Source organism: Nyctereutes procyonoides, unplaced genomic scaffold (assembly GCF_905146905.1).
Source record: "Nyctereutes procyonoides isolate TBG_1078 unplaced genomic scaffold, NYPRO_anot_genome, whole genome shotgun sequence".
In the NCBI taxonomy this organism is placed as follows: domain Eukaryota; kingdom Metazoa; phylum Chordata; class Mammalia; order Carnivora; family Canidae; genus Nyctereutes; species Nyctereutes procyonoides.
Genome location: NW_026575144.1, coordinates 13,738,771 through 13,761,740, shown reverse-complemented (window position 1 = coordinate 13,761,740; position 22,970 = coordinate 13,738,771). Strand labels below are relative to the sequence as shown.

Genomic DNA, 22,970 nt, shown 5'->3' with positions numbered 1-22,970 from the left:
CATCAAATATCAACTGTAAGGGCTCTGGACATATCGCTGCTTTTGGGGTTGACGATTCTTGAAAATAAGACAGCTCAGGCCCTCTGAGCTGGTAGCTTAACCAGGGCTCCTGAGTCCCAGTGGAGGCCTCCTTGCCACCTGACACCGGTATACAGGGGTACAAAGGTAGCTTCACCCACTGGGTTATGAGCAATTCAAGGGCAAGAACGTGCTTGGAACTTCTGCTCCCCTGTGCCCCATGGTGCAGGGTCAGAGCAGGCAGTTGGTGAAGCTTGTTGATTAATGCTTGTAGGAATTAAGAATGAACGAGCCGGTGGGTAAGCAGGGCTAACCCTGGCATTTGGATCTGAGTGTTGTGGGGAGATGCTGGGGGTAACCACAGGTCCCTTCAACAGACAAAGGGGTCCCCAGCCTGACACCATCACTTCCCCACTCAGCACCTCCAGCCTTGCTTTACGTGACCTATCATTATTTTACTTATTGTTTGCTTCCCCACTAAAATGTAAGCTCCACAAAGGCAGGGATTTTCACTTGTTTTGGTCACTGTGGTATCTGTAGCACCTAGAAACTTGGCCGATTTTGTAGAATGACCGAAGGCAGAGCCACAACCTCCTAGAGTGGAAGTCCCCTCCTGCCATGATTCCACCCTTTAGAGAGCTGGTGACAGGAGAACAGGCCAGAGCATGTCTGGGGCTCAGGGTAAGAAAGGGCAAGCAGAGAGGCCCACCAGCTCCCATCAGATGGAAGGTCCTATGGCACCAGGAAGGCCAGAAATGTGCTGGGGCATTGTTAATTAGGGCTGCCATGATGATGCCCTAGCATTCACATTGGGCCCACAAACATGTGCCAAAGTTTCCTGGAAAGAAGATTTCCCCTGTTTTCAGAATGCCTGAGTTTGGCAAGAAAATGATCACTGAAATGCTTTTCACCAACATAAAGGTTTGCTTTAGGCTGAAGAAGTGACCATCCAAAGCAAGAGATCTGGCTTTGCAATACTTCAAGATTTATACTCAAAATCTTGGCCTCTCTCAGGAACTAGGTTCTCTCTCCCTGTCCCTAAAAGAATCCTACAAAGAAACAAAAAATGAAAACACGAGAGTCAGTGTACTGTTGATGTGAAATGGGGCATACTCCGTAACCAGTTGTGGGATAAGCATTTGAAGCTTTTTCAAAGCAGCTCTGATGCTATCTGTCCTCTACTCAAAACATTCCCAAGGATCCCTCTGCTTAGGGCATAAAGCCCTTGATCCAGCAGCACCCAAAGCCCTTCGGGTCTGGGCCACAATCTGACTATAGCTCTCCCATCCACCCTGCCCTGTCCACGCACCCACGCTGCAGCCACTGGCTGCCCACCCTCCCACTTGCCTCCTCCCTACAGCTCGTCTGGTTTCCATGTGGGTCTCTGTCCCACTCAGTTGTGCTCCTATGGTGACAAGTGTCAACGAGTCTGTTCGATTGCACCGGCCTGCAGCCTTGTGTTCCACTCCATGTTCTGCAGCACATCACTGCTGGTATTTCTAGATTCCATCTGATGGCTTCTCTGTTGGACCTAGAACCCTTCCGTGCACCCTTCCCCCCACCAGTATTCATGCCAGCATTCAAACCTCTCTGCAAGGTGTGGGAGGGTCACCAGGGGCTGCTCCTGCCCAACTTCCCCCACCCCACTTACCTCCCACAGCCAAGTCGAGCTCCCTCCCTCACATGCTCTCTGCAGTCTCTGCTTCCTCGTGCTACTCTGTCTGCCCAGGGTCCAGTACCATCTGTTTCTCTTTAGGGAGGTTATTCCTCAGTTGTCTGCTTGAAGAAGCCTTCCCATCCGGGCCCGGGCCCCACACACCTGGCCTCTCCCCTTTTCTCTGCTCCCCCACTTATAGCCCCCCCAGCCTTGTTTGCCTGTCTGACTCCCACACCGGGTGCCCATTTATCACTGTGTGTCCCTGATGCCTCACCCAGAGAAGACATGCAGTGCCACTTCCAGAATGCAAGAACCTCTGGTTCACCACTGCTCCACTTTGCTTCCTAGACCTTGGATATCAGAGCTGTGAGACCACACACGGTTCCTGCATTACGTCTGTGCAGCTACGTACACACTGGGCCCTGGTAGGATTTGAGATGAAAGGCATGGCATCAAAACTGCCCTTTCCCCCTTCTGGGCTCAGAATGTTTCTCAGTGTTTCTGAAACGGAATCAGTTGGCTAGCTTACAGTAGCCTGAAACTACGGAAGGCAGAGAAAAACATCTATCACCACTGTATCATTTGCTTTCTTGGCAGCTGCATGACAGCAGAAGGCTCTAGCGTTTGCTCATGAAAAGAGGTCACTACCGGTAGAAATTCCTGGAAGACCTGACAAGCGTGCAGGAGCCCCAGATCTGCTCTGGCTGCTCTCTGCTGCTTGTGGCAGCCCCTGGGACCTGAGCAGCTGTCCTCTTGTCATGGCAAGTCATACCCCTCGAGAGCACGGACCTCATGCAGCCTCCCCGCCAGGTGCCCAGCTCAGTAGGAGACTCCTGGGACCCCTCTTCCGATTACGTCTGCAGTATCTAGAACACCCACATGCATCTTCATGGCCAGAGCCTATCTGGGTCCCTGGCACTATTGTTTCCTTGGTGCATTCACGTGGCCCGCTGTCAGCAGGCAACAGGGGACCACAGGCATGAGACTGAAAACCCACGATGGTTGGGCTGGGGGGTTTTCACATTCACACTCTTAATTCCTGATGACAGTGCCCGAGCATGAGAAGCTGGGATCAGTTCTAGGATGCCCTGTGCAGCTAGCAGGGCCTAGAGCTAATTTCTCCAAGGCATAATAACACCTGCATGACACTGCTGAGCTAGCCCTTGCTCTAAGACCCACTCCTGTCATGTAAATAGATCACGAAGCAGTCGCTAAATGAAGCAGGGGCTACATCCTTGGATGTAACCCACAGAGGACAGCACAGGACAGTGACAGTTCCTCACATTTTAATGGCATCTCAGTTTATAGGGCACTTGCATATACAGTGTCTCATTTAATCACACAACAATCTTTTGTGCAGGATGGTGCATGTGTCATCAGCTTCCGTTTACAAATGAGCATTTGAGGCTCCCAGATCTTAAACAACTGCCGGGGGAGCCTCTCCTCCCTCGAAAGTGGCACACGACCAGGGCTCAAACATCTCCAGGGCCCCAAAGTGAGTCACTCATCAGTACTACGTGGTACCATGAATCTTGGTTCCTCCATTTGGTCAGATTGGCAGCATTTAAAAGCCTGTAGCTAAGACTCACAACACCACGCTATTCAAGTCAAAGTGTGGCCCGTGGTCCAGCAGCACCAATACTCCTGGAAGTTCCTTAGGAAAACAGAATCTCAGATCCACGCAGACCTACCAAGTCAGCATCCACCTTTCAGCAAGATCCCACGTGAGCTGGCTGGGTTTCAGGAGCTCTGTGCCCGGCAATGTATGCCTTCGTCTGTGCTTTGGCTGACTCTTCTAGCTTCACACGGGGGAAGAAGCCTAGCAGCACAGGCCTTGGGGAAAAGAAACTCCCATCTGATTGCTTCCCAAGAGCCTGAAGAGCTCCTTTCACTGCCTTCCTCTCTTTAAGAAAGGTCTCTACCTTTGCCCTTTCCTGCCCAGATTCCTGCTGAAGAATTGCAGAGACATGTCTCCTCAGTTGATTCTAGATCTTTCCTTTGCTGGCACTAATTCTGATAAAAGCACAAAAATGGGATGTGATTTTGGTTTTCCTTGACTTCTGAGAATCCCTGAGTCTGTTTAGGGGACTCCCAATGTGATTGTGACAGTGTTATGACCTCTTCAGTGAAGTCAGTGATGTTAATTCTTTCTCCCTTTCCTGAGAAAGAATCTTCCTGTGACCCTCCAGCAGTGTGCTGGGCTTGACCAGCTACCCAGTAACTCGGTGGTAAATGAGCAGCTCTGCTTAGAGCTGATTTTTAAAAAGGTTTTAAGAGAGATTTTTTTTTTTTAAGAGGTGGAGCTAAGCTTTATTGTAGAAATGGGCAGGGTTTCAGCTGGCTTCCCTGACCCTGTTGTGATTACCGGCCCTGCCCTCCCCTGCCCTCCAGCCCACTCAGCCTCCATAACCTTTTCATGATCCTTCCCAGACACTTTCTACCGGGAGCCAGTGAGCTGAAGTGGTGGTGACCGACATCTGTGTTGAACTAATTCCACTTCAGTGACCTCTTTATTTTCCTGCCTGGACTTTTTAACCACCACCAAGCATGGTTCCTTCTGGGTTGTTCTTGGCAGTCGGTTAAGGGATGCAGGGCCTGCCCCAGGGGCCGACAGTGTATGCGTTGTCCAGAGGTAGGTGAGCCATGTCATGTGGAAGACACGTGTGCCAGATGGCCACCAGTGCTACCCTCAGGGGACCCCTTGTGTCAGTGTGCAGGCAAGGAAAAACACGTCATCTCAGCCAGTGATTCTCCCTCAAGAAAGGGCACCTAGGCTCACTTTCAGCTTATTGTTAAGAGGAAGGAGGTCAATATTCTAGTCGGTTTAAAGAAAGGCAAACTCCTAATTACAAACTATGCTCAGAGCTCCAAGGCTGTTAAATACATCCGATTACTGAGGATCTGTTCTTGACTGCGACCAAAAGCGGACCGTTAATGTTCCTCTTGCCTTGGGGACAATCATGGGCCCTATCAACATTTCTAAATCTGCTTCAGTTGGCTCTTGGCTGCTCTTCAGGAGAGATGCATTAAGTGCCTCTTTAGTAATTTTTGGCTGGTCCTGGGAGCCACTGGTTTAATTCAATCCTGAGAACACCCCAGGCCTGGGCCCCAGGTCTGGGCTCCAGGATCTTTGCTCCTGCACCAGGTCTTGTTCCCAGACATTGCTCAGAGTCTTTTCCACTAAGGGGATGGGTGAGGCTGCCTCATGACTCAGTCCACACTTCCTCAGAGCCCCTTCCTCTATAATCAGCAGTCTGACTTACAACTTGTTCTTCCAAAGGAGCCAATCCAAGTTCCGTCTGAACCGTGAAAAAAGTTGGGCACCTCACACTTCCACCTGTAACTTTACAGTGACATCTAATGGTAGATTGCCACAGACAGATCCCGAGCGGAGTCTAGACCTCTGTTCCCCCAAACTCTTTGCTCCTTGGACCTGTGATGTTTCATTTATCTTGTGACTTCTACTCATTTCCAGAATAGGGCTGAAGCTTAAAGCAGATGGTACAGGGGACATGGTGGTTTTATGGGGCATGTGTCTGGTGAGGTGGGGTGAAGTGGGAGAAAAGGCAGTGGGGAAGGAGTGAGAAGCTTTCAACTTTCAAATCTTTTCCCCACCACCAGGGCTGACCAAAGCTAAGTTCCCAGGGCCCACTGAGTCACATTGGCCAGCATTCTTTCCTTTTTCTTTTCTGAGTAGATCCGATTTGGGGCAGCAGGAAACCTTTGACACAGTCCACAGAGGGCCCCCCAATTAGGGCAACCATGAGATCCTGCAACTGGTGTAAGGTAAGGACTCAAAGTCAACACCAATGATTTGACTTCTGAAGAGGTTTGTCAGGATTTCTGGCTTCTCTGTGAAAGGAAGGTCACACCAATAGACTCCATCTGAGAAAGTGCTGTCAACAAAGTTCAGATGCTGCTTTGATTTTGAGAGCCACACTGCCAGATAATCAGACCCATGCAATCGCATAACGAAAGGAGGCAATGTCTTGGGTTGGAAAGAAAATGAGCAATCCACTCTTTGCAGTGAACATTTCCATGAGGGAAGGTAAGCTGCAGGAAGCAGCCACATCACCTGGCTCCATGGGCTCACTTTGCTCACCCCAGCCTGAGGAGTGGTAACAGAGCTACTCCTGGGACAGAATTGTTCCAGTTTTACACTTTCTGGGAACCTATCACAGACTTTCTCTAAAAAATGTTGCCTTTTGTTTCATATAAAGGAGTTCCTAGGGCAGAAGACATAGGAAGCAGTGGGGGGATCCTGGGTTTGGGGGAGAATCCTGATCCTTGCCCCACTCAGACAGCAAGTGACACCGTGAACTCTCACCACTGCTCCCACCGACCCGACAGAGCACCAGCTGCCAGGACAGCACAGCAGCACCAGTGCTCAGGAGAGCAGCCCAGAGCAGGGCCTCCCATCTGGAAGGTGCCTACCTGTATCTCTGCTTCACAGACTGCTTCTCTGTGGACTTGCAGATGTGCCCCACGTAGTACAACGGGAAGAATAAAACGTTCCAGTTGGTGGCAAACCATGTCAGGGTGAAGGGAGCATCGAACTTCCTGAAGGTCAGCTTGGCGAGCTGCGTGGAGCCTGCCCAGGAGGAGCACACGCACAGCACCACCGCCACACCCCAGAACATCTTCTTGAGCTGCGCCCGGGAGCATCTCCAGCAGGGGTGGCTCGTCCTCCCGCCGGCCTCTGCCCCAGCCGGCGCCTGGGCCTCCGCCGGGCCCGGGGAGTCCCGGGGGCGCTCCTCCCCTGGGGAAAAAGAAGGGGTTGGTTAACCAGGGGGGGCGCCACACGTTCTCCTCGGTGCCCCAGACCAAGGGGTGAGCAGGAGCCAGAAGGCACCTGAGCACACTGCCAGGATCATGGCCTGCCACCCCAGGGAGGGGATGAGGGGTTATGGAGGCAGCTTTCTGAAATCAAACTTAAACAGAAGACATTTTCACTGGTTTTGTTATTCTCCAGGATCTTGACCTTCAAAGTGTGTTCCGTGGGCTAGTAGCATCAGCAGCCACCCACCAGCTTGCTGGAGACAGAGCATCCCAGGCCTCACTCCAGAAGTGCAGAGGCCGAAGCTACATTTCAACAGGTGATCTACGTACACACTTGTGTTCAGGAAATGCTTCTCCAGCACACACAGGCTGAAATATTTTCACTCTGGTCTGTATCAGCTCACATGTCCTGCTGTGCTGTAAGGCACCAGGCATCCAGGGAGCTGAGGATTCCTGCAGGAGAAGGTCCTAGGCCCTGACCTCTAAAAGCTCCCAGGACACTGAAAGAAGCTCGTCCTGCCTGTTACTTAAAGGCCCAAGAGTCAAGAAGCTCATCTTATTTTGCGTGCATAGCCAAAACAGACTTTCCTCTCTTATCCCTTTATTTGTTTCATCTTCCTGCTGATGGCCTTCAGTGCTACTTCCAAGTGTTACTTAAAAACCACAGCCTCTGGCAGCGGGTGCTGCGGAAGGCCTCAGACACTCCACTCCAAGCCACGTGACTTCTGGAAACCAGGCAGCAGCCCGCAGCGGGGCTCTGCGGCAGTGCTGTTCCCACAGATCATGAGGAGGTGAGAAGATGTTATTTTCCACTGTTTGGTTTTCATTCATGATTGTGTGTGCGTGTCAGTCAGTTGGAAATTTAAACAGAACTGAAACTTGCATAGGGTATAACCAGGGACAGACATAAATTTCCAGGAGATCATGCACTTGCCCTGGCACTGGGCTAAACAGGGGCACCTAGTGCTAACAGGCTGTCTCCACCACAGGGGTACGGGGGATAGTGCAAAATATACTGGGGTCAAACATACTCTCTATATTTTGTTTGACATTAAACTGAGCTTTGTATATCATACTTTCTAAAACAAAATAATTCCATGAGGTACAATCCTTAGAGTAGCCTATTATACAGGTGTTAGCTAATCCTATTATGAATTGCCAGTCCAGCTGTACCTGTTTTAGCCAAAGGTAATCCCAAGCCTCACATGGCTAGTCAAGGGGAGATCATATCCTTTACTAGCCCAAATCCTACTTGACACTACCTATATTGTGCTTCCTTACCTGCTTTTTTAATGTTTAACTTCCCTCTTCCTCTTACTTCTCATGTGAGTATATATGATAGCCAGAAAGCATCTGGAAAATCAAATGGCTAAGTGCCTTCCAAGCTTCCAGCAAGTTGTATGTTTCTGTCATGGACTGGAGGACAGGAGAACCATAGAAGGGCAAAAGCAAAGCAGATTCCCATCCTTCTGCATTATGCCCTCCCACTAGGATGTCTTGTCTTCATTCCCAGTGAATCCCCACAACTTCAGGCACATTCAATTTCAGATAGAAGCACACACATTTCAATTTATACACTGTATTACCTGACATCGTGGGTTAGCCCTGCGACAATTTATTACTGGGATAATTTCCCAGCAGTGCTGAGGGTAATCTCTCAACTATCATTACCACTACCAAAAACTCATATGGAAAAGATGATTATGGAGATGATGAAAAATCTGTGGAAAAATAAAATACAGTTTCACACGGGTAACTTCCTACTGAAGATGGACTCTGGAGGAGGGTGAGTAAATTCAGACTTGTGGCTTGTTTTTTTTTTTTCATTTAGTGGTAGATATAGTTTTAAAACTTAAAGCATTAAGCGATGACAGATGTTGCGTACTGTTATGATGACAGAAAAAGTCACCAAATCACGTGATACTGTGATAGATTTGGAATAAAGAAGTTATACTTTTAACTTTGTCATCCTTTTGAATCATTTAACCAAGGGAAAATTAATAATACACAAACAATATAAAGACATTCAAAACTAAAAATATATGCTATTCTTTAAAAATCAGGTAGAACAATGCTTTCCCAACATGTTAACAGGCACTATAAGAAAAAAGATTCTATGATCAGAAAAGTTTGGAAAACTCTATGTAGATCAGAGCCAGGTTCTTTTGCTTTAGGAATAGCAGGGTTAATGGACATTGTGAATTTCCACAGCTACAGAATGTGTGTTTCCCATATTATTTTTAAATATTTATTTGAGAGACAGAGAGTGTGCGCCCATGAGTCAGGGGAAGAGCAGAGGGAGAGGGAAAGAATCTCAAGCAGACTCCGTGATGGGCACGACGCCTGATGTGGCACTCAATCTCACAACCCTGAGATCATGACCTGAGCTCAAATTAAGAGTTGGCCTCCTAACCAACTGAGCCACCCTGGCACCCCTATTTTCCATATTATTTAAATGTAACACCTGTGGTAGGAATGGTGTCCCTTGGAACACACTTTGGGAAACACTGGAATAGACCCACAAAGAATCCTAGGCATCCAAACTGAATTCATTGCAAGTTTTTCACTTCACTGTACAGAGCTTATTATGATAATAATAACTATTTACCAACTTCATTACCTCATTCATTCCTAATACTTCTGATAGAGTGGATCTACTTCACATAAACTAAAAATATTCTTTATTTACAAAAGTACTGAAAAGCATAAATAATAAGGAATACATACTAATCTGAGTATCCCAAAGATAATACTACTGAGATTTTGCTGCATTTTCCCTAGTCTTTTGTGTCTTTGTAACACACACACACACACACACACAGCAAAACTGGGATCGTATTTTATTTCATCCAGCATTCATTTAACTGAATGCAAGGCACGGGCTTTGTAAGTCTCAGAGGGCTACAAACAGTGTGACATATCATAGGAACATCTCAGTTGGCTAGGAAACCACCATGAAGCATCTGCCCTGGGCCAAGAGCTCCGGGCAGTCAATAAAATAAATATAAAGCATGATTACTGTTCTTCAGGAACTTACAGTCTGTCTGGGAGTGACAAAACAGACCTATGAAAGAATTACAGAACAATTATGTGCAAAACAGATTTGGCTGTAATGGAAATCCTGAACAAAGCATGACCAGTGTGGGCTGTGATGACAGTGAAAAAAAAAAAAAAAAAACAGATGAAGCAGAAGGGTGGCCTGGGTCTTGAAAATAGACTCTGAGTAAAAAGGGAAGCAAAGTTCAGAATCGGGAATATACATGGTCTGCTGAGGGGCAGCGAGTGATGCAGTGGGATCCGAGAGCCACTGTTGCCTTGCCCCACTGGGACACCTGATCTTGCCTTGCTCATTCAGCCAGATTGTCCAAAAGGACTGGAGAAAATTCGGATGTCTTATTTTATTTAGGAAGTATGTGCCCTAATGTCTATAACAAACACCTAAAATGAGTCAAGGAATAAGAATAGAGTGATGTAATAGATTTGGTTTGCAGGTGTGCTGATTCTCCACTATTTGAAAGGCAGCATATGCGTCCCACATCATGCACCATCCTCAGGGTCATTTTCAATGCATTGTCCAATTTACGCTTGGGTCTCAGAAAGGAGCAATTATAGCGGGGGGTGAAGTTGGGGGGCAGTACCCCTTCTCAAAAGCCTCTCAAATCTTCAAGTGGAGGAAACTTTTGCTGACTTTCCTTCCCATCTTGAATTGCAAGTCAAGGGATTCCTCAGCATCTGACTTCACTCCTTTAGTATAGCAGCTTAAAGACAAAGTCCAGATTGCCTCCAAGAAATCACCACTGAATTAGCCTCACGCATATTTCCTGCTCCAGCTCCTCTGGCCATTATTATAGTACTAGGAATGCTATTTATGTCACCCTCACTGTCCCAATACTCCCTCCCACTAACTATCCCTCTATTTTTGACCTTGTGCCTTCCATCCTAACCTTGCACTTTAGCTAACAGTTCTGGGAACGATGCAAAGTAGATTATACACTGTGGCTCAATGGTCATACAGACATAAGTTGTAAGGGTGGAGTCAAGCATCTCCTTTTGGTTATGCCACATAATTCATTCAGAAGCACTGGCTGACAGGTTGGGGGTCTTCCCTATTCTGTTGCCTGAGTTGCTTCCACTGGCCATTTTAGAAAAAGGTGTGTACATGCTAGAGAAATTTTCTCTAGTACACAATGTGTACTCCATGGCATGGTGAGATGTAACTGTATCCATGCATGAACTTCCATCCTGAGCTCTGCGCTCATTGAAACCATTCATCAGCCCTACCACCTGCAAAATCACACTCAATGCTAGTCTCCTACCAGCATTTAGAAAGCATTCACAATCTTGGGTCAAGTACCAGCAGCAACTAGAGACAGTGTCTGCTCAGGATGAGGAAACTCTAGGGCATAATGGGTGAGCTGGAGGTCTGGTTTAGCCACCAACTCATTCTGAGACCAAGGCAAGTCCTTTGTCTCATGAGCTGTCTACTGCTTTTCCCTGAGAAAATGAATTAGGGGCTTTTAATGTTTAGTGAAAGTCAATTTCTATAATGAGAAAGCAAGAAAAATTAGAAAAGCATTTACTTTTAACTTAAAGTTCACATAAAATGGCTCTTCCAAACTCCCAAGAGAACACTAACCTTTTTTTTTTTTGAGGTCCCCTAGGAATAAGTAGGTCCTTGGTGACTCTCTGAAAAGGCATCTGGGAAGTTTGCACTTAGAAAGTGCCCAAGTCATGTCTTGGGTTCCTAGGGGTAAGGAACTCAGAGCTGGGATCAAAGGCCCATTGGCTGGCCTAGTCCCAGCCTCCCAGAAGAAAGGCGATAATTGTGAAATGATCACCACTATCCATGCTTGGAACATTTCCATCACATCAAAGTGAGTCCTGTTGCTCTACCTGCCACTACCCACCTCTACTCCCAACCCGAGACAACCACAAAGCTGCTACCTCTACAGATTTGCTTATTCTGGATATTTCATATAAATATGTAGACTTTTGCATCTGGCTTCTTTCATCTGCTATAATGTCTTTGGGGTCCATTCATGTCATAGCATGTAAAAATAGTTTATTCTTTTTCATGACTGGGTAGTACTTCACCGTATGGACACTTCCCATTCATCAGTTGATGGATCCATATATCATTTCCTGTTTTTGGCTACTGTGAATAACGCTGCTAGGAATGCTCACTGATAGCATTCATAGTGAATGCTGTTTTTATAGCATTCTCGGTATGACTGATGTTTTCATTTCTCCTGAGTGGACTAGTTATGTTTCGGGGCTGCTTATCCAACTAATATTTATTGACACTTGTCATTGAGTACACATGGTATTGCTTGCATGCCCATGTCTAAGAAGGCTCAGTGCCTATAGCTTTGTCCAAACTGGACACGGTGGAGAGCTGCTCTGGAAACTAGAGTCTACTTTTTGTTTTTTCCTGGACTGCTTAGGGAAGAGGGCCTACATTTCCCATTTATTAATCACTGATGCACATACCAGTTCAGGCCCAGGCCACCCAACTAAGTAGCTTTTGTAAAACAAAGAGCCCAGAAGAAAGCTTTGGTTCATGGCCGTTTGCAAGTGTAATTCATCTCCTAAAAATGCTAAAATTTTGGTTTTGTTTAGCTCATATACTTTTTAAATACTTGCTCAGTGAATTTACATATGACTGTTTTTTAAAAATATTTTATTTATTTATTCATTAGAGACACACAGAGAGACGCAGAGACATAGGCAGGGGGAGAAGCAGGCTCCTTGTGCGGAGCCTGATGTGGGACTCAATCCCAGGACTTCGGGATCACGCCCTGAGCCAAAGGCAGACACTCAACCACTGAGCTACCCAGGTGCCTGTTTTTTTTTTTTGTTTGTTTGTTTGTGTGTGTGTGTGTGTGTGTGTGTGTGTGTGTGGTGGTTTGGAGAAGAGGGAAGAAGAAGCTATCCACTATAGGCCACTACAGGCACTGGATGTCCCAAAGCAATCCCCATTTCTCATACCCTGACCCATTATGCCCACCTATACTGTGAGACCATCTGTTTGGGATTCTGGATTCAGGGTCTGAAAATACTCCCATTATTCAGACATGGTGAGGCCCTGATCATGCTCCTGACTAGCACTGGGCACAGGAAAAACATAGAATACACAGGTAATTAAAGTTGGATGCTGACCCTGAGTAACGGGGGAAGGGAGGACACGCACAGGGAAGCAAAGGGACAAGTGACAGTTAAATACCCAGTATACATGTCTTGCTCTCTGCAAGGAGATTTCATGGATCTTTTTTCACCTGTCATCATGTTGTGATCAGTAGGAGTATTCTTGTTTTGTGGATTGGACAGCCGAGGCTCAGACAGTTACTTTCCATGGTCATGGCTTAGTGAGTGGCTGAGATGCAATTCCAAGCATGTCTAACTCCAAAGAATCAGCAGGAAGGGAAAGCATCCTTATTCTCCTGGACAAAAGTGGATTCAGGGTCATGGTGCCAAACACCCCACTCAGAAGTACAGATCACTAAAGATGGACTTGAGGTTTCCAGAGGACAGACCCTGTTTTTTAAACTTGGAGGAGTCTGACAACGTGTGGGATTCTGAGCCACGAGTTTCCATGCTGGAATGGGGGGTTGTTAGGAACTGGACATTTGTGTCCTCCCCACCAAATTCATACACTGCAGTCCCAACCCCCCAGTGTGGCTGCATTTTGGAGATGGAGCCTCTAAGAAAGTAGCTAAGGTCAAATGAGGTCTTAAGGGTGGGACCCTGATCTTATACTTGGCCTGGCCTAAAAGAAGAGAGAGCAGAGAGCTCATTCTCCTGGAAGGCAGGTCATATGAGGACAGAGTGAGGGGTGGCTATCTACGAGCCAGGCAGAGAACCTCTCCAGAAACCAAATTTGCTAACACCCTGATCTTGGGCTTCCAGCCTCCAGAACTGAGAAAAATCAGTGTCTGCCATCTAAGTCACCCAGGTTGTGGTACTTACTTATGGAAGCCCAAGAAGACTACCTGGGGATGTCCCAGCAGTGTGTGCTGTGCTTGTAGGGGTGTGAGGCACAGACGGTGAGCACCACTGTGCAGGATGTGGGAACAAGCTGCAGATGACATAGTACTTATTTTGATAACCTTTTAGGCGGAGAAATAACCACACCAATGATTAAATTTTAAATATTCGATACTATCTCACATGTATGTGCCTCCCATGCATTGCTTATGCCTTTGTTGGAAAGTGAGTCCTGGAGGCAGTTTGCAGAGACAGAACACACAGCTGCTGCCAAATTGTTTTTAAAAACCTGAATTATTTGCTGAGTGTGGATACAGAATTGGGAGGTGAATGAAGGCTGCTTTTTGGGGGGTAGAGTGGGGTGGTGGCCGGCTGCCCCTGCCATCACTACCATGTCAGTAATGACATCTCAGACATCCGCCCAGGCATTTGCACCCCACTCCCCATTTCCTTGGAGGTCCCCCAATAATCCCCAGGTGTCCAAACAATGCCACCTCATGTAGCGGATTTAAGACAATCCTGGCGTGTACACAGCCTCAGGCAAATGTGACATGTGAGAAAATGACTGGCTACAGGTAAGCTTTAAATAAAGCTGTGTGTGCCTTGGGGAAGGAAAAGTCGATGTCTGCCTTGGGAGGGAAGCAAGGGGTGTGTTTCCGCCAGTTTTGATCTGTGTGCCCTGCCAGGCATGGCCTGTGCAGCTCCCAGGAACCTTGCCATCTGGGACACAGTGCCTCCATATGCACAGCAGGTACTCACAAACTGGTGATATTGTGAGCTACCAATGACCCACACACAAACCCGGGTGAATACACACCAATCCCCATTGCTGAGGTTCTTCCTGGGTTAGAGGATTCCTTGGACTTGTGTGTGGACTGGATGGAGTTCAGGCTGGTTCAGGCTGGTGGGGCCCACAGGGAAAGCCACCGTTTCCAGGAGGGCAGACTGTGTGCAGGGATGACCCCTCCGGGCAGACTGCAGCTCTGCAGGAAGGAAGGGGAGTGCCCTGGGGCCTTCTCCCCTGGCAGATAGAGGGACAACAGGGCCGTATTTTAACTGATGGCATGGATGCTTATTCAGTTAATCTGGAAGAATGAAGCACTGTTTTCTGAACCAACTTCTCAGCAGGGTCAGGCACAGGCAGGACAAAACGTGCTCCAACGAGGATGAATGTGGTATCGGCCTTAAGATATGAAACTCCTCATCCTAAGCTTTATCTTCTACCTTCTGCAGCAACTGAGGCTGATGTCGCTCAGTTAATCCCCAGGCCAGGAGGCTTTTCTACGAAAACACTCAGGCCTGCCCTGGGCAGTACTTGGAAGTTGCAGCTTCTCTCTGAGGTCTTCCAATACCTTTTTTTTTTTTTTTTTTGCACCACCCTATCACTTGGGAGTCCTCTCTGGGGACCATCAGATCCCTGCTGCTGAAGAATCATGGCAAGTTGTACTCACATAGCTGGGCTTGCCTCCCCATGTTCAAATGCAAAGTCACCTCTGAAAGTATGTGCATCTGCATGGATGTGCTCGCGCACGCACATACATACATGCACACATGCACTGGGCACGGGGAAATACACATATAGGCCAAATTGCTTATTTGTCCCGGGTTTCTTTTTCTCAGAGCTCTGCACTCTGAGGATAGCCAGTGAAGGATTTTAATCAGATAAACCCATCTCTGTTAATGAGTAAGCTGCTTAATAGACTCAGAATATTTCCTGTGAAAGAGCCGATGGAAGATCTATTCTAATCTCCTATCTTTTCGGAGAAGAGAAGGCAGGGCTCCAAGAGGTGAGGCGACATGTCTGGTATATTAATTAGCAAGTGGGGGAACAGGAAAGGAAAGGTCAGGCTCCTGACCCTCGCCCAGCGTTCTTCCCCCGCACATCTTCTCCCAAGTCACACAGTGTCTTAACCAGTGAAAACGCATCCCTCGCCAAAAAAGCTTTTAAGAATTACATCTCTTCTTGGCTCTTCCAATGCAGCTTTCCTGAACCTGTTCCCACCTCTGCAGGCCTTCAGTCCTCATCCAGGATTTTGGGCAGATGATTCCACTTCCTACGTTACAAAGATCAAAGCTGTCAGGTCCCTGACTTCCCTCCCCACCATGTCCACATTTCTCTGAGTCTTCATCCATCATTTTCTTACTCTCCTTTTCAAAGCCAACCGCCCCCTTCTCTAGTCTTAGGCATCCCCCCCACCCCTCCGATGCCCCTTACCCTCTCCCCTTCCTAGTACACTGCTGAGTCAACCACCCTTCTCTCAGGGCAGCCTCACACCTGGGCTGGAATCTGCTTCCTCTGGTTTACTGCAATGCCTGCTTTCTCAAAACTCTGAAGCCGTAGAGGTGCTCTCACTTCCAACACTTTAACCAGCTATCCACAACTGCTGTTCCTCTCCCTCACCCAGCACTCACCCTTTGCCCTTTGGCTTGCAGACCAGCACCCACTTAAAATGGTTTCTGCAGGAGCACCTGGGTGGCTCGGTGGTTGAGTGTCTGCCTTTGGTTCAGGTCGTGATCCCAGGGCCCTAGGATCGAGTCCTAATTGGGTTCCCTGCAGGGAGCCTGCTTCTCCCTCTGTCTATGTCTCTGCCTCTCTCTCTCTCTCTCTCTCTCTGTGTGTGTCTCTCATGAATGGATAAATAAAATCTTAAAAAAAAATGGTTTCTAAAAAACTGCTCTCCTTGGCTGGATTTGACACCACATCCCACTCCCCTCTTTCTCGGCTTTCTTCCCGTGGTTTCTATGCTGCCATATGATGTGGGTCCTCTGGTTCTGCCCATCAGACTTCTTTCCTGCCTGCCCTGTTTTCCAGGTCACCTGCGGCTGTCAGGAAGCTGCGGCTGCCCACTGGCTTCCACAGAGCCATCACTCATGGCATCAGTCACTTGGCCTTCACCACCTCTTCCTCCACCTCTTGGCCTGCTCCACAGGGGCACCTGAAGCCACTGCCCAAGGCTCTGGCTCAGCCTACCTAAGTCTGACTTCCAGTGTCTCCCTCACCGATGTGCTTCCCCTCCCACCCTTGTGGTTACAGTTGCTGTTAATGGCAACTCTGTTCCCTGAGCTTAACCTTTAGAGCTGTCTTTGTTGGCTCCCTTTCCAGGCTCCAACTGCAACTCTATCTGGGAGACACTTTGGTCTTTTTGACTCTATCCTAAACATCCTTTATTAAAAGAATATTTATTGTGACAGTTGAAAGAGACTTTATGACCCATTTGGAACACGGCAGCTAGAGAAGACTGTCCAATTTTCCCAGACTTTGATGGAGTCTCTCCCCGCTTCTATGGCTTTCCCCTTCTTCCCTGCTTCAGTCTACTCTCCCGAGCCCAGCATTTAGGAGGCCTGCAAACCCTGGCCCCTTCCCTCATCCCCCAACTTCTGCAGATAATGGGAGTTCGGGCCCCAGCAGACGGCTGGCAGGTTGCCCTTTCCGGCTCTGCACCTGTGTCCGTGGGCTGCCTCTGCCAGGCGTGCATAGTTCCCGCCCACGACATTGAGGGCACAGGAAAACCTCTAGCACACCACCCTGATCATGTGGAAGTCCAATTCCAAAGAACGTATAGCCATCACCAGGATCTTGGTGGTAAGGAGGATGCTGAGGCCACATCCAGGCTCAGTAGGAAAGATGGTCGTTTGATGATGTCTTTTTGACAAAACAGAGGGGAATGGTGGCAAGGGAGCTACATAGTGGCCATGGCCATCTGTGTCCCAGCCAGAAGTGAGCTTGCCCTCTGCTGAAACACACCATTTATTTTACAACCCTTTCATGGAATTAAAAAAAAAATTATATTCCAACATGTAATTGTTATTTGTATGCATTTGTGACATTTCTCACCTTTTGGAAGCTCTGTTGAGTCAAAGATTATTATTTACTTCCCCAGGCATCTTCGATAATATCTGGTTCATCCTCAGTAATATCTGAGTAGGTAACATATTTGTTCAACAAATATGCTATTGAGGTTTCAGGTCTAGGACAATCCAACCTGAGAAACATTTTTGGGTACAGGAACACTCTGGCAGCATATTTTTCAAGATTCCTCTCAGATTGGACTAACAGGCCTCATCTCCACTTACACAATAATGGAGCATCCCAGGATGACAGCCCTACCCCATTAACAGAAACAAAGCAGTCACACCTCCACCGGTTGTGGCTGAGACAGGCCAACTGTCCCAGGAGCAGAGGTCCTAAGAATATCAACAGCAGGGAGCCACGGGGATGAGCCCACAAAACAGTGAGCCCCCAGGGCGATCCAGACTTCTACATCATATTGAAGTGGGGGAGCTTCAGTGAGCAAACTTCCTCAGCACTTGCAAAGTGCCAGAAGCAGATGTATTTCTCATTGCTCCTCAAAAGGAATGCAGTTGTACAATGGTGTTGCAACATTTCAGAGCCAGGTAGATACGGATATGAAGCCGCTTGCTGTCCAACTGCATGACCTTGCATGAATGATCTCTCCGACACTCAGCTTCCTTGTCTGTAAATTGGGGTGCTTATCCTTCCTTTGGGAGAAATAGCAATAGGGTAGCAATCTCCCCAAACAAAGTGCCTGCAACATGGTAGGCTCATCAGCAAAAAGATTATTCTCATAGGTAGAGGGACTATCTTGTCACGCTCATTTCCATATGCGAGAACACATTCCCCCTGAGCTTCAATCACTCGCCAAAGTTGCCAAAGTTACTTGGCTCAGCATGAGAGGCGGGCAGTAAACCTGGTCTATCTCATTGCAAAGCCCTCAGTCTTCCCATCTTACTACATGCTGCCTGCCTCTTGGGGAAATGTACTGTGTTCAACTACTGATTCCTACTGAATGTAACTGCATCGAACGTGGATTAGCTGGTGGTAAACATAGATGATCCCTCAACTAGAGATGTGTTACTGATGGATATTCAGTGTCTGAGTCCGATGGGAAGGAGAGGAAAAAGATATGAGAACAAGATATACTGTAAGATGGGACAGATGCCATCAACCTGGCTGGAAACCACTTTTCAAGACTCAAGCCCTAACTGGGGCCCAGCTGCTCTCTCCTCATGCTTCCTGGCCAAGCCTGTGCATACACCATTCCTTCTGCCTGAAACAGCCTTCCCGCCCTTCTGTGCCTAACAAGTTTTCTCACTTCAATTACAACACCTCTACCTCAGAAAGCTTCCTTCTCAAAGAGGCCTCCTCCTCTTCAGGAAAGTCTTCTCCTGGAGAATTCCCCCTCCTCAGATAGGCTTCCTCCTCAGACAGACCTCCTGCTTAGGAAATTCTTCTACTTAAGAAGGCCTCCTCAGACAGGCCTCCTCCTGCTCACAAGGTCTTCTCCTCAAAAAGGCCTCCTCTTTAGGAAAGTCTTTCTCTTCAAGGAGGCCTCCTTCTCAGATAGTCCTCCTGCTCAGGAAAGTCTTCACCTCAAGAAGGCCTCCTTCTCAGGAGGGCCTCCTCACATTACTCAATTATCAGTATCCCTGGGACACTCTATTCTTACCTTTGAACCGGAACTTACTGTCTTATATGAGAAAATATATCTGTCTGAATGTCTCTTATTTTCTAGACTAAAACTTCCTTAAGGGAACGAAGCTAATGTCCATCTTTGTAATTCTAGGGCCTTGCTAAATAGACAAGGGACATGAAGTAGGATGGAGTAAGGTTGGATGAGGTATTTGTTGAGTAAATGAAGTCATCTTGTCCATTTTCCTGTGTTAAAGTTCAACTAAGTACTGCATTTTCTATTTTGGTTTTATACGTATTACATGCTGGTGCCTTCTTGCCTCCCCATAGAAGACGCACTCCAAAACCTAATAAATCTTCCTTGTTGGCTGTGTTCTGTCACTGTAGCCTGTCTGCCATCCACACAGAAACAGCTACAGTGTGGGGACCACCTTGCCCTGTGCATCCAAGGCAAAACAAAATGATTCAGCACTTCCACAGCAAGCACACGAGATGCAAATGTTTCAGAAAATAGACCAAAATCCAAACTGAACAAAAACACCAAGGAAAGAAAAAAAAAAAAAAAAAACAGGCAGAGAAAAAAGTGCTACACATGTGCCCAGGCATACCAAGGGCAGGTTTTATCAGGCCCTGAACTGAAGACCTCTGCTGACATACGCTTAGGGATCCCATACAAAACAGGAACTGGGGGCCTTCTAGTTTCACTGAGACTATGTAGATGCTTCTAGATACCATCCCCACACATGTACTCCTTGAGAACAGCAAGAAGGTATTTGTTGAAGGCGCAAGACAATCTGTGACAGGAGGACTGCCAGACATTTATGAAGCATTTACTGTGTGCCAGAGAGGTGCTGGGTATTATCACCTCTCCTACCTCAGTGCATTCCCAAAAGTCAGCTGAGGTAGGTTGTTACTTTTGTTTTACCAGGGCTCAAACTAGGTGATGGAGGCTCAGCATTTATGGTTTATACAAGTCCAACTGTACAGGAGGAAGAGCACAATCTTGATCCCCGATCTCTCTGATTCTCTGTCCACTAACCACACACATGTGCGTGCACCTGTTGGTTAAGAAAACCCAGTCCATGGCTTGCTAACCTTGTCAGCGTGGACAGGAATCTCAAAGCTCACCTGACAGCAGCCCTAAGGGAACCGGGGAAGGTATCTCCATTTTTATTCCCTGAAGTGAACCTGGATCTGGAATGTCACTCACTGCCTCCTGCAGCACCTCTGGGGGTGACGGCACCCAGCCTGGGTGACCTCACCATCCGTGTCCAGCCTAACTCCAAGTGCAGCTCAGACCCATCCTGCACAATGGGCTGGGGATGAACAGGAGTGGCACTGCTGGTGGAGAGCAGCCTGACTTGCCTTACTTAGAAGGTGGAGGTGGGGTGACTTCCCAAAGTCCCCAAGAGTGAGTAGACAATTCCACCTCCCCTAAGGGAAATACATATCTACCCCTTCTCCCCCGCTAGATGTCCAGATGGACATCTGGATGCTATCCTTGAGAAGACTTGGAAGTGCCAAGCCCCTTAGGAAAGTTGGCACATGCACTAAATTCAGGTGTAAGTGACAGATACCAAGCCTCTCCTGAGATTGGGATGGGGGAGGGGAAGAGACAGCTACATGAAGGGGGGAAATATCAACCTTCTATAGACAGAAAATGATGAAAAGGGTAAGTAGTGCAGAATAATGTTCTGAAAGGCATGGGTTTGGGATCAGAGAGCCTAGGATTCCATCTCTGTTTCACCACCTATTAGTGATAGGTCTTGGACAAGTCAATCCAACATTTCCAGGTGTCACAGTCCTCATGTGCAGGATGGGGTAATGGTACCAGTATGGCTCCTGGCAGACCTCAGTGGATGGGCTGCATGTGGAGCACACAACTGTCCTGCTAGCTTCTATCTTGTTCTTATTGGTTCTGTCTCACTGTAAAAATAGGCGCTTGCAAGGGGATACAGGTCTGGGCTCTAGGCTGTAGTCCCAGAGCACGGCAGAAGCCGGGCTTTCCCTTACACACTGGTTGCCCTGGGCTCTGTAAGTTCAGGGTAAGAGGGTCTGGAATGGAGGGGGTCTGGTCTGCCTTCCTCTCCCCACTGGCTGGTGGCCCCTTCCCAGCCCTGGCTTGGCCAAACTGGCCAGCTCTACAGAGACTGGTCATTCCACCTCCTGTTAGCAGCAGTTCAGGACTAAGAGTGCTCTGTCTCTGCAAACCCCCTGCGCCCCCGTCAGAAAGGAAGGTCTCCTTTACTACCACAGAATGACAGCTGTGTCTGAGTGTGTGTCTTTCCCCTGAGTCCCAGAAAGGACCTGTTTACAGGCTGTTGGTGGCTTCTTGCTCACCTGCTCGCCGGCCCATTCCCAGGTTGCTGGGCAGTCACATTGCTGGCGGGCTGGTAGGCTTGAGGGGCAGGAGAGAGGACCCGGCCTCCGGCAGTATCTCCTGCCTCCACCGGCGGAGCAATACCTCTGGTCTGCCTGGGGGTGGGGGTGCGATTGGAGGGGTTGCTTCAAACCCAGGGGATTCAAGGGGTTTGTGTGTGTGTGTGTGTGTGTGTGTGTGTGTGTGTGCACGACTGTGCATGTGTGGTGGGGGTGCTGGAGAGCACTGGTTAGTGTCTGCAAGACCCCTCCTCGGGCCCCAGCTGGCAGGTGCCTCGGGACAGGATGGGCAGGAGCTCAGACCACCGCTGCCGCTGTTGCTGCCAGATGCGCTCGGGGCCACGCAGGAAGGGGCCAGCCCTGTGTCCCGACAGCGCGGGGACAGCCCGGCCCGGGAGCTACGGAGCTGTCCCCCCCCACCCCCCAGCCCCCGGAGGCAGCATGGGGCGCTGCACTGCGGGCGGCTCTTCCTGGGGAGCGAGCAGCACCCACGGCCAGGCAGCCCGCGCAGGGTAGGGTGGCGGCCCCCCGCCGGGGTGCAGAGACCTCTTGCCAGCCCCCGCCGCCCCGGGCCGTTACCTTCCACTTTGGTGAGGGTAAGGACCGGACTGTTGCAGGCGCTGAGCGGGGCCACCCGGGCCGAGTGCTTCTTCATGATGAGCCGTCCGCCTGCAGGAGCGCCCCGCGATCGCCTACATCCTGGGGCCGGCCGGGCGCGCCTCTCGGGTCGGTCCCGGCGGCCTGGGCCGCGGAAGAGCGCGAGCGGCCGGGCGCTCAGGCCCTGCCCCCGGGCTGCGGGCCCGGCTCCCGTCGCCGCGGCTCACTGCGGCGGCCGCCCCTCCGAGCGCATCTTCCCGGCCGCGCAGCCGCTCCGCACGCGCGCCCACAGCCTCCTGCCTCGGCGGTTGCCGCGAACTCCGACGTCACGTACAAAGTGCGCTCCCCACGCCCACCCCCGGGCTCACCTGCTCCGCCCCCCGCCCCGGCCGCCCAGCCCCGCAGCCCCGCAGCCCCGGGGCCTCCTCCCTCCTGGCCCCGTCCTGGCGGCGGCCCCGGGTCAGCTCGGCCCCCGCCCCCCGCCCCCGGTCAGCTCGGCCCCCGCCACCACACCCCCCAGCCCAGGGGAGGGGACACCGGAGAACTTAGCCCCAGTGTCTCAGGAGGTTAAAAAGCAAGGTCGGCTTCGGTTTGAGAGCTGACTCTTCCTGCACCAAGTCCTGAACTGTGGTTTACAGGAAGAAGTCAGAAGAAAAGCAAAGCTTCCCGTGACTTGCGTTCCACTTTTTTGAAAGAGTTGGGGAGCACATTATTTTGTCTGGCTTCAGCGGACAACGATTTGGGGGGACGGGGGCGGAGGAGATGCAGAGTCCATACAGCAATGGGGCAACAAGAAAACCAAGGCTTGAGATTTCTGTTCCTGCCTCCACTGCCTGGTCCAGCAAGATCCAGCTCCCTGGAGGCGGAGAAAATGTCATTTCCGCCCAGCTCCCAGGTACAGCCTCAGCGCCAGTCTGGCACTTCCTCTGTGGGCACTAGTCTCAGTGCTCCCACCCAGACCCAACGGCAAGCGACTGGCCAATGACGCGTGCTAGAAAACCAGTGACATCCCTATTGCATCACTGGCCGGAGTGATCCTTAAATGACCAAGTGCCAGGGCATTTACCCAATGATAATGCTTCGTTAAAGGTGCCCTGCCACCACCCTGCAGGTAGGATGCACAGG

At 49.3% G+C, this 22,970-nt stretch overlaps 1 protein-coding gene across 3 annotated transcripts in view; it reads right to left on the bottom strand.

Annotated features, from left to right (window-relative positions):
• The window catches only part of SLC35F3 (solute carrier family 35 member F3), a 126,109-nt gene extending 103,963 nt beyond the window's left edge, over positions 1-22,146 (bottom strand). For 2 of the 3 annotated variants that reach the window (XM_055308856.1, XM_055308858.1), the window contains exons 1-2: positions 21,828-22,146; positions 6,110-6,434 (exon numbers count right to left, since the gene is read on the bottom strand). In XM_055308856.1, the coding sequence (XP_055164831.1) occupies positions 6,110-6,434; positions 21,828-21,903 (401 nt within the window). In that variant the 5' untranslated portion in view covers positions 21,904-22,146. Of the gene's footprint in view, positions 1-6,109; positions 6,435-21,827 lie in introns of those variants that run through there. The other variant, XM_055308857.1, reaches the window with a different exon arrangement.
• Between the last annotated feature and the right edge of the window lie 824 nt (positions 22,147-22,970).